At 36.5% G+C, this 18,863-nt stretch overlaps 1 protein-coding gene across 1 annotated transcript in view; it reads right to left on the bottom strand.

The window, feature by feature from the left end:
• The window catches only part of RNF169 (ring finger protein 169), a 103,757-nt gene that overhangs the window by 42,050 nt on the left and 42,844 nt on the right, over nt 1-18,863 (bottom strand). Inside the window, exons 3-4 of the mRNA XM_021671804.2 lie at nt 8,306-8,452; nt 1,961-2,079 (exon numbers count right to left, since the gene is read on the bottom strand). Of these exons, the coding sequence (XP_021527479.2) occupies nt 1,961-2,079; nt 8,306-8,452 (266 nt within the window). The remainder of the gene's footprint in view (nt 1-1,960; nt 2,080-8,305; nt 8,453-18,863) is intronic.

Here is an 18,863-nt window from a genome sequence, read left to right as displayed (position 1 = left end):
CAATTCTTAGTCAAGCAATCTTGATTTTTTTTTTTTTTTAACTTTAGAAGGCATCTATAGTTCAAGTTCATACAATGCAAGAGTCCCATCTTCATCATGAATAGAAGAAAGGACGTTGGCTTACTTACTGGGCCCTGTTTACATCAAGCAAGCCTAAGTGGCTATGCTACAGTGGCCATTTAACAAATGTCAAATGAGTGAATAAATATTCTGGGAGGTACTTTCTTGGGAAAAGAGCTGTCATTACCTAGAGAAGGGGAAGCATTTAAGGGAAAGGGAGATTCAGTGAGTTTTACTCTCAGAAATAACAGGAAAATCAGACTACTCTCAAAGAACATATACAAAAAAAGATTCTGAAATTAAAACCACACAAAGGATCATAATAGTAAGCATTTTATAATATTTTTAAACTTTGGTAGCTTCTTTTTGTCATACTTATGAGTAACTAGCAGTAAAAGCCTTATGATAGAAAGGGTCTATCTAGGTGTGGACAGGCACAGTGGCTCACGCCTATAATCCCAGCCCTTCAGGAAGCTGAGGCAGGTGGATCTCTTGAGCCCAGGAGTTCCAGACCAGCCTGGGGAACATGGTGACATCCCATCTCCATACAAAATACAGAAAACAAAATTAGCTGGGCATGGTGGCACATGCCTGCAGTCCCAGCTACTCAGGAGGCTCAGAAGGAAGATTGCCTGAACCCAGGATGGCAAGGCTGCAGTGAGCTATGATCACACCACTACACCCCAGCTTAGGCAACAGAGAGAGAGATCCTGTCTCAAAAAAAAAAAAAGAAAGAAAAAAAAGAAAAGGTCCGGTTGTGTATTCACAGGAGCAGCCAGAGAGAGAGATCTACTAAATAATACTGATGGGAAGGAAGGGCTGAACCCTAGAGCTTTAAGCAAAAAAGAAAATGAACTGGGGTAAATATTGTGTCTTTGGTCAGACACAGTGGCTCACACCTATAATCCCAGCACTTTGGGAGGCTTAAGCATGAGGACTGCTTGAACCCAGGAGTTCAAGACCAGCCTGGGCAACACAGGCAGTAATTTGTCTATAAAAAAAAATTCTCAAAAATTAGCCAGGCATGGTGGCACACACCTATGGTCTCAGCTATTCAGGAGGCTGAAATGGGAGGATTGCTTGAGCCCAGGAGATTGAGGCTACAGTGAACCATGACTACCCAACTATACTCCAGCCTGGGTAACAGAGTGAGATACTGTCTCAGAAAAAACAACAACAACAACAAAAAAAAACAGATTGTATCTTTACATGTGTATATTAAAACAGAGCATCGCATGTAGCAGCAGTTCACAAGATGTCTGCTGAATGAATGTATGCATGACTCCTTCCTTCCTTCCTCCATTTCTTCTTCCCTTCCCTTCCTTGCTCCCTTCTATCTATTCATCTTTCCTTTCTTCCTCCTAGTCCTTCATTATCCTTCTAGCACCCATCATCTATCCAAATTTCTTCTTCCTTTCTTTCCAGGGCCTACAAAGTCTAAAGGATCAAGACTTTCCTTGGCAAGGGTCTCGAAAACTTTTCAGTTTGCCCTCTTGAAACCTATAAAGATATATTTTAGGTCTAGGCATTGAAAAGAAAATCAGTTCTGGCCTCACTTCCTCCTAAGAACTTTAAAGTCCAGAGGGAGAGTCCATGGATATTGTCAGACTGAAGAAGACTTTGTTGTTTCCTCCCAAAATAAAAGGGTCACACTTGGCAGTACAGCAGTTAGCACAATCCTACCCTGAGGATGTCAGAAATGGGTAAATATTACTTTTTTTGAAAATTTCAGGTCAGCCCTGTCTCCCTAGTCCATATTTGAAAACCAATTCCTACCTCTTTTCTCCCCTTCCACCTTCCCACCGAAGTAGCTACAATGAATACCTTTGCTCCTCCAGTCCCTTTTACTTCATACCCCAAAACCAAAGAACCCTGACTGAATTCATCATCAGTCTCTTACCCTGCCAGGAAAGCTAGGGAGTAGGAGTTGTTCTTGGAAACAAATGCCGAGCGATGTGTCTGTGTCATCTGGCCTCGAGAAGGTTCTTCATTCTCTGAATCTGAGAGACGTGCAGGACACTGGCAGGGAGACAAGAGAGACAACACTGTCCATTTGGAGTCCCAAGGAAGATCTACTCTAGCTATAGGTTCAAATCTTGCTTCTCTGTGAGCTCCAACGTAAGTTTCCAGCAGCCTCCTGGAGATACCAATCTCAAATGTAGTTCAAATCAAATATATCCAAAATCAAACTCACTATATTTCTCTTCTGTAAGCCCCATCATCAACCAATCTAGAAAACTAAATGCTATCTATTTCTGTCCCTTACTTCTAATTCATGGTAACATTTGGATAGCAGCTTTAGGTACTCCAACACTTTTAAATATTTTATTTCATTTACTGTTTACATCACTCCCATTAAAAACAGGGATGATTATCTGTCTTTTACAGATAGCAAACTGAGGCTCAGAGTAGTTAATTTGCCTGGAATTACAGGGTTAATAAATGGATAAAACTGGTTCTTAAATTAAGAGCATTAGTCTCCAAATTGTCTCCATGCTATTTCCACTTTATTCTATTCTAGTCTATTCTACTTCTAAAATGTCTCTCAGATCTAACTCTTCCCATTTATATTCATTGTAACTGCCTTACCTTAGATTCTTATCATCTTTTGCCTGGACTACTGCAATAATTGTCTTACTGGTCTCATTCTCTTCAGACTTTCTTCTCTCTAATACCCTCCATACCACCAAGAATTATCTTTCTAGCACACAGAACCCCATCACTCCCCTGCTTAACTGCTAGTAACTTCGGGGTAAAGTCTAAATGCCTCAGCCTGATACTATAACCTTCACAAACTAGACCTAACCTTTCATGGCTTTTCCCCCCACCAGTTCCCACACATGGAACTCTCTGAGCTCTAGTACAACCAAACTACTTTTTACTCTCCACGTGTACCACAGTCTTTCAAGACCTCTACCTACTCTTTCGGATATGCTACACCCTTTGTCTAAAATTTCGTCTGCACTCTCTGCCTACAAAATACTCATTGGCCTTTCAGAGTCATATAAAATGCCACTTTTTCTGCAAAGGCTTCCAAATTATCCTAGAGTTAGTTTTTCCATCTTGTTTATATCCATTCATTTATCTTTGTTTTACTTTGGAATCCCTTTTTAGAGTCTTTCCAATTACATTAGAAACGTTTTATAGGTATGTCTTCTACATATAATACAATGAAGTTTTGCCTCATTATTCAACATGAGAGTCTTTTTCTTTTAATGGATAGCAACTAATCACAATGAAATGTAGCTTCCTATTTAGGGGTCTATTCTGCTTTATGCTATGAGCCCTGTGAGAGCAAGTGGCCCTCTTTTTAAAAAATTTCCAATCCATTATATAGTGTGTAAATAAAAACTGTCTAATCAACTGATTAGATCAACCAGTTATCTAATGATCAAATGATTATCAAAGTGAGACTTGTAGATGTAAGCACGCAAGGCATCATATGGATCATATGGCTCCGAGTACCCTGCATTCCTGAATTGCTTTGTTATTCTCTAGGCTGATAGGCACAGCAACACAATAGACTATATTTCCTAACAGTTGGCCTTTGAGAGAGATTTGAAGAATTGCAATTTACAGAGAGGCCTTTCAATTTTGTAGAGTATTGTTCCTCAGAGAACCCTGTTGTACAAAATATGCAATGAAGAAACTTTAATAGTACTAACCCATTATCAAATTTTATAATATTCTCTTCTCAACTCTAGAAAAAAGAAAAGCTTTGATACCAATAGACTCAACAGGGAATAAATAATGGCAATTTCTGTCTATATAAGCCTCTCTTCATAATTGATTCAGTACCAAGTAAAAAGTATGCAAATCCCAGCTCAGTTAGCTATCCCTGTCACTGTGGGTTAGTTGCCTTATCTTTCTGAGCCTCAGTTTCCTTATCTGTAAAATAAAGATTGCTCTGTCTACTATACAGATTGTGAGAAGCCATTAAAAACACCTAGAGTATATTAGCTAATAACTAAGTGCTCAAAAAGATAGATTTTATTTGTATTAACTTCAAAATTATTAATCTTTTAAGAACAATTCAGTTTTATAATAGATATATGCCAAGTTCCTTTCAATTATTGCAAAATAAATTACATTACAAATAAATAACTAATTGTTTAGACAAAAGCTATCCTACTCATCTACATTTCTATTCCCAATATTTACCCCTCATCTTTCATCTTTGATAAAAATAAGCCCCAAAGCACTATTATGGATTCCTAAAGTTGTACAAAGCATGCATAAATTAAATCCTTGCAGTGGCATCTAAAACAATGTTGTGCCGAAAAAAAGTAAAAGAATGATAATATTCAAAGTTGGCAACGTGTGGGGAAATTAGTTTAGTACTCCTCATATACTACTGGTGGAAGCATAATAAATCTCTAAGAAATATAAACCTTCTGGAGGGCAACTGTGTAATAAACACCAAAAATGTTAAAAAGAAACACTCCTTTTGACCTGGTCATTTTACTTCTAGTAATTTATTTTAAGGAACTAATTTAAAAAAAAAGAGAGAGAGAGAGACAAGTAGATTCCATCACAATGGTGTTTAAGATAGCAAAATAAAAAAAAAAAAAATTACTTAAATTCTACAGTCCAGAATATCAGGAGACCACTGGATAATGATCACCAGATTCTTTATTTACACAAAAAAACAGGCCAGGTATGGTGGCTCACACCTATAATCCCAGCACCTTGGGAGGCTGAGGTGGACGGATCATGAGGTCAAGAGATGGAGACCATCCTGGCCAACATGGTGAAACCTCGTCTCTACTAAAAATACAAAAATTAACTGGGTATGGTGGCACATGCCTGTAGTCCCAGCTACTCGAGAGGCTGAGGCAGGAGAGTAGCTTGAACCCGGGAGGCGGAGGTTGCAGTGAGCCGAGATAGCACCACTGCACTCCAGTCTGGGTAACAGAGCAAGATTCTATCTCAAAAACAACAACAACAACAAAACAGTATGTATACTAGGTTACATTTTCTGAAAAGAAAAACAATATATGGTATGTATTTACATGTTCTTAAAAAAGAAGTCTATAAGGATATGTACCAAAACGTTTATAGGGATCATTTCTAGGTTGTGGGATGACAAATAATTTTTCACTTTTTGCTTTACAATCTTTAGTATAACTGCTGTATCAAATTGTTTTCTAATAATCTGCATTATTATTGGATTAAATGTACCATAACAAATTATAAAAAATTAAACATTGTGCCCATTTTATTTCCATTCTTAAAAAAATAACAGATGATAATCTGCTCCTAGAGTAAGCTCCTTCCTTCTTCCATTCAAATTTAATTTCATAAACATGTATCAAACGCTTCCAATGTGCAGGGTACTACAGGAGATTTTTTAAATGGGTAAGGCATTTCCTATACTCAACAAACTTACAATCTAGTAGAGAAACAGAAACACACAAAAAACCATGATGGAAAGGAAAATGAGAGAACTCTTGTAAAAGTTACAAAGTGAGGGTTTGGGAGAGTGGCTGATGGGAGTGGAGAAACAGAGGAGGAATCCCTATAGGCTTCATGAATGTGACAGCTTTTGAACTGGACATGGAGAGATAAATAGCCTTCTCACAGTTCAGCTGGATGGCATTTCAATGAGAAGTAAATGCAAGAGCAAAGACCTTGAAAAGGGAAAGCAGAGTGTGTGCATTTAGTGGAAAGCAAATATATACTCCTTAGAGTTTTGGGGTATAAGCAAGGATAAAAAGACAAGCTAGAATCACACTGAGGACCTAAATGTTGGAGTAAAGAGTCCTCTTTTAATTTCACAGGAAAAGATGTCGCTAAAGTTTTTAAGGACAGGAAAGTGATGATCAGTCTCGCTCTAACCACAATAGTTTCTATATAAAAAAATAATCCTTTAGTCAGCTTTCTTCAGATTCTTTTGGGTCTCAATATGAATGTAGTCTTGGCCAAACTAAATGGAATTATTTGCTCAACACCAAAAACTCTTAAATTAGAGCCACTTAAAAATCTTCAAAAATATAAAAGCAGCCCAGGCACACTGGCTTATGCCTGTAATCCCGCACTTTGGAAAGCCAAGGTGGGAGGATCCCTTGAGCCCAGGAGTTTGAGACAAGCCTGGCAACACAGGGACACCCTCTTCTCTACAAAATAACAAAAATAAAATAAAAGCTGCCCAGCCATGGTGGTATACACCTGTGGTCCCACCTACTTGGGAGGCTGAGGCGAGAGGATTGCTTGAGCCTGGGAGGTCAAAACTGTAGTGAGCCATGACTGTGCAACTGCACTCCAGCTTCAGCAACAGAGCAAGACCCTGTCTCCAAATAAGTAAATAAAAACTATAAAAGCAAACAGAAAACAAGGCAAAAACCACAAAAATCTAAAACTTGACACGTTCATAGGTCAGATTTTATTCAACGCGTTTCTAAAACTGGCTGTTGCCAAGAAACAAATCAGAATTTGTACTTTCTGATTCCTTTTAAGATTAAAATTAGGTGGATGCACTTGATTTCTATTTCAAAAATGGTAGTGGCAAATGAAAAAATAATTAGAGAAATTTCCCAGTCTTGGCATGACTTAGGAACAGCAGGTTATTTCTATCAAAGGACCATAGTTCGGGGTAAGCACTCTCTAGCAGACTACTTTATCCTTCTGGGTTGTTCTGCCTGAGGACCCTAATGGGCAGCAGAACTGTCAGTATGAAGAGGTAGAGCTGCAGTCTTCAGAAACTACAGACCACAGCATACTACATGCATAAGACCATCACAGAGCTTATTCTACCTTTCCTAGCTAAATTATAGCCTTTTTAGTAGCAGTCTTTGTTGCCCTCTGTGGTTCCTAATGTTCAAAGCATTAAGAGTACACAAGCACTTCATGCCTGTAAAGTGGACCTTTTGGAAGGCTGAAACCCAGTGATTGTTTTTAATAATAATTAAATAGCAATAATTACAACTAGAATCAGAAGCTCCAAATGTATGTGGCACTCAGTAAACATTACTGTCCAAGAAAGCTTAAAGAATTTCCCTTTTAAGTTTCAGGAAAACTTTCATTTTTTGCAAAAATAAAACCAAAGCTAGGCAGTGGCTCACGCCTGTAATCCCAGCACTTTGGGAGGCCAGTGCAAGCAGATCACTTGAACCCAGGAGTTCAAAACCAGTGTGGGCAAAATGGTGAAACCCTATCTCTATAAAAAATACAAAAATGAGCTGGGTGTGGTGGCATAAGCCTGTAGTCCCAGCTACTTGGGAGGCTGAGGTAGCAGGATTGCTTGAGCCTGGGAAGTCGAGGCTGCAGTGAACTGTGATTACACCACTGCACTCCAGCCTGGGCAACAGAGCAAGACCCTGCCTCAGAAAAATAAAAATAAATAAACCCAGAAGCATAAAGAAATTAAGTAACTTGGTCAAAATTGTACAACAGTTACAATGCTGGGACCTGTGTAAGGGGTAGACTTCTGATCCAGAGATTCCCCCCCGCCACTCTATGTTTCCTATAGTTATATATGGTAAAGTTTTATCAATTCCAGTTGACTAGAAAGATAACCTGAAATATTAACAAGCCTGAATCACAAAGTATTCTGAAAGAAAGGAGTCCAAAAATGTGCTAAGAACATACAGCAAACAATATATGTCCAATCCAATATGACATACTGAAGAAATAAAACTCAATTGTAATTATCCATTTGCGTATAATTAGTGGATCCTCCAAAAGGGGTTACTTAAGTAAGTTAAATACACAACTTGCAACCTTTTCTAGTAATTTACTCGGTAAATAAGTAATGAAAGAAACTCAGGCAAGATTTGGCTCAATTAGAAGTCTAATTAAATTTAGATTAAGTATCTAAACCTACCTTATAGCCACATTGTGCTGCTTAGGGTATTACAATGAATAAAGGAAAGTAAAATACACACTTTAAGAAAATCTAGTTGAGGACAGAAGACAATGTACAAAACTTAAATGTCAAATAACACATAAGTCAAAATAACAACATATATATAAATCTTATCACAAGTAGTAAACTATACTAGGTTTTTCCTCTCACTCACCTGCTTTTTCCACTGTTCCTTAATCTTCCCACAAGTCTCAATATCCCATTCAAAAATTATTTTCTCAATCTCCGGCCTGGACACAAGTTCTTCACTACTCTTAAGCTGCACAGTCAATGACTGTTACTGGTCTCACAGTTCACCAACATAGGTCTTTTGGGTCCAGCTCACCTGGGCTAACCACTGATTTTTGAGACAGATGTCCATTAAAAAGGTGATTTACTTACACGTTCCAGATTTGTTTTCAGTACTAATGGCTCATCTCTTTTTTTCTGTTCATCCATTTTCCTTTTCCCTGTTTCTGTATCCTCTGGTAACAGCTTGTGGATTTGATCTTCAGAGGGTTTTTCCTCTTGTAACTTTTCTTCTCTCAGCTAAAAATATAAATTACACAGACAGAGTAGAGTTTTAGGCAACTATAAACTTTAAAACATCTTTTACTCTGTAGTTTATTACAACAAACAGACCACACGGCAGTTTTGAGACTAATTTTTCTTTTCAGCTATAGAGCCCTCTTGATTTCTAAGTAAATCTGCTTTTACTTGGCCCTTGCCAAACATACTCTTTAGAGCTTAAGATTTAACTGCTCTGCATTCTTAAGCAATACAAAATCATAAAAGCTAAGATAATACACATTATCAAAAAATAAGGTATAGTCACATAGCCAAAAAAGGCTAAGCCTGAAAACCTTCCTTATTCCCATAAGCCGGATGTAACTGCACTGGACTAGGAGAAGAGCAGAGATGGCCACAGAAAGCCAGAGAAGCTGGACTAGGCCTCCTTAGCAACAGAAAGAATGACAATGCCGTTCTAATGTCCTACATTTTTATGCTCTTATCCTGTTATGACGGGATAAGTCAAGATACATGGTTTAAAAAGAAATTTTGTTTTAATTTTATAATAGTAGAGATGGGGTCTCACTATGTTGCCTAGGCTAGTCTTGAACTCCAGGGCTCAAGCAATCCATCTGCCTCGGTCTCCCTAAGTGCTGGAATTACAGGCATGAGCCACTGCACCTGGCTGTACAAAGAAATTTATGGCAGAGAAATATGTTCTTTATTCTGGGGAGGTGGCATGGCATTATCAAGCATGGGCTTTAGAATAAAAACCTTGGTAACCTTGAGCAAATGAAGCATCATTTGCTTGTCTCCAAAAGAGGAATAATGCTACTTACCCTGCAGGAGTAAATGAGATAACAATATAACAGTATTTATTAACAGAGTCTTGCTGTGTACCCACAGTACGTCAATACTTCATTTCTACTTTTATTCCTTTTTCAATGTCTAGAGTTTTAATAACACTTAAATAAGATGATGTATAGCAAAGCATTATAGGCTACTAATATTTTTAATCATTCATATGGAAAGAAATTAAGCTAAAAACAAATATTTTTGATAGGTTGTTGCCTCAGGGTTAAAAAAAAAAAAACCCATAACAACAATAAACAACAACAAAGTCTTACCTTTCCAATTTCTACAGGTCTGATTTTTGTAAGCCTGAACAAATCTTTAAGATATTAGTCTAATTCATGAGGTTATGAATATGCAAAGAATACCAAACACAGTGCTGTGCCAGGAAGAGGTTAAAATAAAATAAAGTACTACCAACTCTGCCCAACCCAAACAGGAACACAGAGGGAGGGAAAGCAAATCCATAGCTGGGGAGAAAACAAAACTATAGTCTACACTAACTGCCCACATAAAAGATTTAAGGTCTTTTAAAGATCTTAGATGAGAAGACCTTATTCAATAACTTGACTACAAGCTATATAAAGGGGTGGTTTACTTTCAGAGGATACAGAAGCACAATGGTTCAAAAGAGAACAGGTTTTAGCATCATGGGAATGATCATCTACTGAACTCTGTGTGGGTGCTGAGCCAAGCACTATGTCTACATTATCTCACTTAAGAAAACTAAGATTTAAGTGTTAGGTAACATGTTTAAAATCACAATGCCATAGGCATGGGGATGGAATGCAAATCAAGGTCTATCTCAACAATTCTCAACCAAGAATTATTCTGCCTCCCTCCCCAACCTGCCAGAACATTTGGCAAGTCTGGAGACAATTTTGATTGTCACCACTGGGGGACTAAAGTCTATGTGCTACTAAACATCCTAAATGCACAGGATAGCCCCCTCCAATATGTAGGTAAATATTGCTATTTTTAAGAAAACTAAATTCTAAATTTCCTGTTTTATATATCTTAGTGTTATTTTATTTGGTGCTTAATGGTGTTAACATACTATGTTCTCTGGCTTTTCTAGTGTTTTATAAATGTATCCTTCTGCCTCCAAATAATTTATTTTCTTAAAAATAGAGATAGGGTCTCACTATGTTGCCCAGGCTGGTCTCAAACTCCTGAGGTCAAATGATCCTCTCGCCTCCCAAAGTGCTATTATTATAGGCGTGAACCACTGTGCCCCGCTTCCTAATAGCTTTACTGCTGCTCTCAAAGTTTTTGACATGTACTTGTGTTGCTGGCAAACAACCTTTTCATTGCAATGCTGAGTCACTGTTAACAGACCATTAGCTAAAAATTTACAAAAGTGAAAAAAAGTATCCATTTAAATATTCAGATGAAGCATGTTGGTGTTTTCTTAATATAGAGTTGGTACAAGTTTTTGTTTCTTTGTTTTCGTTGCTTTTGGTTGTTATTTATAAGGATTTGAGAACTTGGTCTCTAGAAGAGAGTTTTTATACTGAAAAAGACTATGGGAGAGTCAGAAAGTAGCATTTTAAACTTGAATGAAAATATCAGTTGCTGTCGTTTATTGAACTGTTCTATGTTCTACGCATTAAGTTTATCAAACTTCCCTCATTTAATCCTTAAGGACTCTGTTTATATTTACTTATCATTACTATTTCATAGAGACAAAAACTAAGACTTGGTGGTTATCTCTCAAATCATAGACATTAAATACTGAACTTGGATTTTAAAGCAAACCATTGGCTTCAGACACCAGTTTCTCAGCTTCAGCACAACTGACATGCCGGCCTATGTAATAATTCCTTGTTGTGAGGGCCTGAGCAGTCTAAGAAGGCATGAATACTTCAGCAGGGAGCAGAAGTTAAGGACAGAACAGCATAACCAAAAAAGACAGAGGGCCAATATAAAATACTACAATAGTTGGCCCACTAGTTGGCTACAGGTATATGAAATGTATCTCAAGACTGTCAGTCGGAGGTGAGAAAAAAGGAAGGATGTATCTATTGGCTCCCACATCCCACTGACCAAAGTGTGCCCTATGGAGTGTTAAATACTCCACATTGATTGGCTTGTACAACCTGAGTACATTCCCATGGTAGGTACTGCAACAGAGACAACAGAGAAGCCATAGAGCTAAAAAGCAGCAGGACCCTAAACAAGGAGATAGAATGAAAACTTCCACTACTGTAAATGAGATCATTTTTACTGCTTCCATTTTCAGATGCTAATTACTAGAGAAAAGTTATTGTCATCTGTACATTAATTTCATACTCAGCCACACTACCAGGAATACTATGCAATTTTTTCCTGAAAATGCCTTTACTTTTCCCTCAATTTCTAAAACTAAAAATTTAAAAATCAAAGTATAATATACACACAGAAAAGTATACAAATAATTAGTGTAAGCCATGATAAATTATCCATTCACCACCACCAAGATCAAGAAACAGTTTATTATTACCAGGACCCCTTCTGCTTACCTCTCACCCAAAAGTGAGTGAACTATGGTAGAAACCATGATCCTGCCTGGCTTCTAACACCAAAAAAATCATTTTACCTATTTCTCAAGTTTATGTAAGTGCAGTCTTACATGGTTACTGAATCTTTCTGCCTTCACTCAACATTCTACTTGTGATATTCATCCATGTAAGTACAGTTTATTGTTTCTTGTTTTGCTTTATAGTATTCTGTTGTTTGACAACAAAACAATTTAACCATCCTATTGTTGGTGGATATTTAAGTAATTTTTATTTTTGGCTATTTATAAATTGGGTGCTAAAAATATTATTGAATATGTGTGCTGGTATACACACTGTTCTCTGGAGTATATCTTAGAACAGAAACTGCTGAGTCATAAGGTATGGGCATGCAGCCACAGTTTTCCAAATTGGTTGTACAAATTACACTCCTGCCTCCCCAGTGTAGAATGACAGTTGCTCCCAGCCTTGCTGACACTCAGTACTATTTGTCTACTTTAGCCATTCCAATGTGTATATACGGGCATTGCATTATTATTTTAATTGCATTTCTCTAATGACTAAAGATGTACAACAGCTTTATGTGTTTATTATGTGGAAATCCTTTTATCAAGTGGCTGTTAATATCTTTGCCCTTTTTTCTTTTAGATGGTTTTTCCTCTAGTAATTTGCAAGAGTTCTTCATATTTTTTGGATATGAAGCAGTTGTCAGGAAAAAATATATAAATACATATGTATGCATATATGTATGTATGTGTGTGTTTGTGTTTGTGTGTATATATATATATATATACACATGTATCCTTTTCCTTCTCACACAGAAGCTTGCCTTTTTCACTGTCTTAGTACAGCTGTCACTCGGAACATGTGGGAGATTGGTTCCAGGATTCCGCATATACCAAAATCCATGCATACTCAAGTCTCAAAGTAGGCCCTGCAAAACCCACCTAAATAAAAAGTTGGCCCTCTGTATCTGTGGGTTTTGCATTCCATGAATACTGTATTTTCATTCTGTAGTGTTGAAAAAAAAATGTGTGTGTTAGTGAACTCACGCAGCTCAAATTTCTGTTATTCAAAGGTCAACTGTACTCTTTCGAAGAAGACAAGATGTACAAGGTTCTAATGCAATTTCAATTTATCAATCTTTTTATTTTACAGGTAGTCCTTTTTCTATCACATTTGTAAATGTTGCTTACCCCAAGGTCATGAGAATATTCTCCCATGTTATCTTTAACAAGCTTATTATTTGGCCTTTCAGTGTGCTTAGAATTGATTTTTTATGTTAAGACATAACATACATATAGTATGACACATATGACACATATGGAATGTATAGCTCAATGAGTTTTGTCGAACACACATATCCATGTAATCATTTCGCTAATCAAGATATAGAACATTTCTACCATCCCCAGAAAGTCCTTTTGAACCTATTAGCAATTAATCTCTCAAGCCACTTAGCAACAGTAATCTGATTACTATATGTTATTAGTTTTGCCTATTATAAAAATATGCAGCATGTGTTTCTTTATGTCAAGTTTCATTGTCAGCATGATACTTCTAGACTGATTCATCTATGTTATTGAGTTTACTATTAATACACTCCTTTATATGGATAAGATAAAACCCATTGTATGAATAAACCACAGTTTGGGTTGTTACTTAGTTCTGGGCTATTATGAATAAATCTACTATGGACATTTATGTCATTTTTTTGGACAGGTGTTTTTGTTTTGGTTGGCTAAATAGCTACAAGTGGAACTGCTAGATCACATAGTAAGTGTATGTTTTAATTTATGGAACAACAGCCAAAATGTTTCCAATGATGGTTCTATCATCATTCCAGTGATGGTTATACCATTTTATACTCCTACTACCACTGCATGAAAGTATATCTCATTTTGTGGGGTGTCTGTTCAAATCTTTTGTCCTTCTTTTTTTTTTTAACCTTATTAGTTAGATTGGCAAGAGTTCTTTATATATTCTGGACATTGTTAGACACACATTTCTGAACATCATTGATAGGTTCTCAGAAACTCAAACTTCAAGCAAACAGCATATAATAAAACCAATTTTACCACAGGCTAACTGACATAAAAGAGTTAAAGTCCTGTGGCATATTTCCATTCACAAAAAAATGACCAAACTTCTAAATAAAGACCCAACTACTTCTAATATTAAACACTGAAATAAATGAGAGCTACACACACATTTAAGAAAAGATAAAAACAAGCAAGATAATTATTTACCCAATTTTTGGTGAATCAGTGGCTGACAGTGGTTGCAGTGGTGGTAGGTTAAATCAAAGAATATATGTTTGCAAAGAGAAACTGCAAAGAGCACCTCCTACCACCAAGCAGTTCAAAAACAGTGACAGATATGCTAGGCTCATACTTCATAGTTTATTGTTCTCCATTTGTATGATTATCATGTACTTCACAAATTGTTATTTTACAAAAATTTGTAATCATGTATTCACTTGTTTTCTAATCTATTTATTCCAGTTCAGGGTTACAGGTGGCCAGAGCCTATTCCAGCAGCCAAACCAACCCTTGACTGGACACCATTCCATCACAGGGCACACTCACACACAAACCCACTCACTCACTAGGACAATGTAGACATGCCATTTCACCTGATGTGCAGATCTTTGGGATGTGGGAGGAAACCGGAGTATCCAGAAAAAAACCCACACAGATATGGGAAGAACATGCAAACTCCACGCAGACAGTGGCCCTGGCTGGGAAGTGATTTTTTTCTCTCATCGATGTCATAATGAAATGATGTTGAACAAAATGACATCATTGTTGAACAATGATGACCTGCTGTATATAGTACATGATATGGGTCCAATTTCATTCTCTCACTGTATTCTTAACTCTCTTCATGCAAGGGCAGAAAATGCCTGTACAGTATTTACTGCCAATCCACATAGCTTGAATGCTTATTTCCTCATGAAAAATTATTAATATTTATCTTCATAATTGTTTATCAACATAATTACTGGATCTAGGTGATGAATATATGGACGTTCATTTTGTTCTTCCCACTTTTCTGTCTGTTGAATATTATAAAAATAAAAAATTTCAAGATCATTTATAACACCTGTTATGTCTGTTAAACTGCAGGTGCTGGGTGATGATTAAAATAATTCATGGGCTTATAGGAGCCTGTGAAGTGAAAGTTCTGATTATAATCTTTCACATGCTAAGTAACTACTCCAGAGTGTATATTTCCTGTTAGTACTTAAGATGTTAACTAGCCATTCTCAGAATATAGACTAAAACATATATACATGCCACACTATTTCAAATAAGGCATTTTAAAATACATTTCATAACACCCAGAACATATCTCAAGTCTCTATCATAGACTTCTAATATAAATTACTTGTGTTCAGTTACTTGTTTTCAAATCCCTTTTCCCCCAGATATTTTGATCTTCTTTTAATCCTTGATTTCCACTCCCCTACTTGAGTTGCAGATACAGGGTCTGTGTTCAATAAGCTCAGTTCTGCAAATATTTACAGTGCATCAGATTCTATACGTTAGGCAAATTTTTAGTGCAGAGGATACAGTCCTGATCAAAAATGACAAAGTTGCTCATGTAGGGCTTACTAGAAGCAGAATGCTACTGAAGTGAATGATGAGGTTAGACTAATTTATTTATTTTATTTTATTTATTATTAATATTTTTTTGAGACACAGTCTCGCTCTGTTGCCCAGGCTGGAACACAATGGCACGATCTTGGCTCACAGCAACCTCCACCTCCCTGGTTCAAGCCAGTCTCCTGCCTCAGCCTCCCAAGTAGCTGGGATTACAGGTGTTTTTTAGTAGAAACGAGGTTTCGCCACGTTGGCCAGGCTGGTCTCGAACTCTTGACCTCAGGCCATCCGCCCGCCTCTACCTCCTGAAGTGCTGGAATTACAGGTGTAAGCTACCACACCTGGCCTGGACTAATTGATTTTTATAAGCGGTCCCTCCAACAAATATATTCCTTGACACAAACCATATCTACTACTACTGTGGTGACTATTCCATGCTTTGTGAGGAATCACTGTAATCTCAATTCCACCATAAAAGGTAACCAACCAGACAGTGCCATGGGTGTTAGGCTTATGGGAGGTGTGCTGCCCAATGGTACTTTAGAAGCTTATATGAAGACTAGAAGCTTATATATCCAGAATTTTCTTATTTTCTTATCTCAACTGGTTAAATGGACCATCATCCAATAATAGTAGACTAAAGAAATAATTTGGGGGTGCTGTAGAACCATAGAATCTCATGGTATTTAATTAATCTTTCTCTTGACAAGGGGTAACAGGTCCTTCTTATAAAATAAAATGATTCACATGAAACACTCAGTAAATTATGAGTTATGAACATTTTACTCATGTTCTGGTTACCTCTGAGCCAACAGTCCTCAGAGTGGGACCCTAGATTCTAAGGGGGATTCATGAGCTAATAATGGGAATCTTTCAAGTTAATTTTCAATATATTTTTAAAAATCAAATAAAGCAGATACTTACAGTCTATATGGTTGTATCTAATAAATATCACCCTCTTTGCTTTTTAAAGACAGAGTCTCACTATGTTGCCCAAGCTCCAGTGATCCTCCTGCCTCAGCCTCCCAAGTAGCTGGGATTACAGGCATGCACCACTGTGCCCAGCTTAAATATCACCATATTAATAAGAAGGCTGAACACATTTTTTTGTTGATATCTGGAGCTTATTCCTAAATAGAGCTATTAAAATACTTTAAATTTGTATGGGGGTCACGAAAGGAATGTAATACAAGCTGGTAAAAAAGGTGGAGACCACTGCTTCAGAACCATTGACTCAGAACATAAACTAGTTAGATAATCTAACTGGTGTCATAACATTTCAATTTACTTCAGTGTCTACAACAATTGATGCTCTATATGTATCCTCTGTTTCCTAGACTCTCACTTGGCACTAATACCTATGGCTTCTATAGAGGCTAACTGGTGACTACTGCTGATGGTGTCCACAAAAACAATGTATTGGGGTAAAAGAACTACTCTCAGCTCCCATTTATGGCATCCTGAACTCACAGCAAATGCTCTCTTGCATACAAGGCTAATTTTTACTTGATAAATCATATAAATAGTACCAAAGCATCTGACTTGCTTTTATGATTCAGAATTTTAAAGAAATCTCATTTATGACACCATGTTCTCTTCACTTCAAATTCTAGACCACTTTCAAATTAAATGTTAGATTTAGAATTAAGCACATCTAAATATTTATGCCAAAACAGTATTTTACCATTTTTCTCCTTATGTAATAAGATATTTAAAATTACTTCAATACAGGTTTTAAATTATTACATGCGTTTTGTAGATATGCATATGAAATGAATACAGGCATCCAAGTTTACACATCAATTGAAACAGCAGATATTTTATCAGTCATATGTTTAGCTGCCAAGCTGAAAGGCTGAATAAGAGGGGGCCACTTGCTTATAGGAAGCCAAAAGAGCTCCAAGTCATCAATTGTGAAAAGGCAAAATACATCTTCAATGTCCAAATTCAAGAAAATTGAGAATTCATTTGTGTTTCATATCAGTAACTTGCCAGCCTCCAACTATGACTTTTTGACAGTTTTCCATTTCTTACCCAAACGAAGGCAGCAAATAAAAATGCCAGCAACAGTAGGAATTACTTTGTGCTAGATATTTTAGAATTCCAATTACTAAATTTTAATAAGTAATACTTATATACAGATTACTATGGACTATTTTACAATAACTCTGTAAGTTTGGTGCTATGGTGTCTATTTTACAGACCAGCAAACTAAGACATGGAGAACTCAAATAGGTTGCCCAAATTCACACTAGAACTCAAGCAGTCAGCTCTTAATCACACTACTGTTTCTCAGCTTAGGGTTAAATATCTACAACATCTGTATTATGACTTGTTGAACACCTGCATTTTTTAAAAAGTTTGAGATAAACAAAAAAGTTTTCTCTCAAATGTAAACAGCAAATGAGACCTTAAACCCTCATTTAAATCTAGAAAAATGTTAACAAAGTTTTGCAATTTTAGAGGAACAGTCATCAATGAAAGCAGATTACTAGTGAGGTTTTAAACAAATTTGGCTAGAGATGGGTATTTTTTAAATCTTATGGAATCTTTTTTACATATTACATTTTTAAAAGTTATTTCTGACTCTGATTTTGGATTTAGGGAAAATAGTGGCATATATGTGATATATTACAATATTTTCTATAAGTCTAGATAGCCATTAAAATGTTGACATAGATCTGTATTAATATAGAAAGCTTCATGTGATATGCTAAATTTTAAAAGGGCAGTAAAAGTGGCATACATCATGTACTCATAATTCTATTTTTCAAAAAGTCTTAAACCTTAAATTTTTAATAAACATTTAAACATGTTAATTAAATGGCAGGATTGCTGGTGATTTTTCCTTTCTGCTTTAGAACTTCTTGATAACCTGAATTTTTTTCCCCAATTAACAGAAATGCATAATTCTGCTTACATTCATAAGCAGAAAAAAAAAGCTATTCTAATTTATTAAAAGTCTCACTCTTCACATATTTTTAACAAAATATTTTACTTTATAGTAGAGACAATAGTTGCAGCTGCTTCTGAAGAATTCCTTAATTTGGCTTTCAAGTCGTATTTAAATGATTTTATTAATATTTAAACCATAAATACAATTATATATAGGGGTCTACTGGGGGCTTGGGGGCTAAGGGAGGGATAGCAGGGGCTGAGGAGATTGGCGAGGGATAACATTAGGGAAAATACCTAATGTAGGTGATGGGGGGATGGAGGCGTCAAACCACCATGGCATGTGTATACCTATGTAACAATCCTGCAAGATCTGCACATGTACCACACGTACCCCAGAACTTAAAGAAAACAAAAAACAAACAAAAAAACTACTGATCCTGACCCTCATCAATAAGACAAGGAGAAAGAGCACATTGCAGAAATAACCTGAGTAACCTGCTATTCTAACTGAATTTGGTCATGTTTTGAATTCTCCAAGTGTGTTCTTTTCTTTGAGAAGCACATTATTTGATAAAACTGTTTCTCCTCATCTGGGTA

The sequence above is a fragment of the Aotus nancymaae genome, unplaced genomic scaffold (genome assembly GCF_030222135.1).
Source record: "Aotus nancymaae isolate 86718 unplaced genomic scaffold, 86718_ANA_hifiasm-v0.15.2.pri h1tg000059l, whole genome shotgun sequence".
NCBI classification, from domain to species: Eukaryota; Metazoa; Chordata; class Mammalia; order Primates; family Aotidae; genus Aotus; species Aotus nancymaae.
The sequence above is the reverse complement of the archived record's forward strand: the minus strand, read 5'-3'. Positions and strand labels throughout refer to the sequence as shown.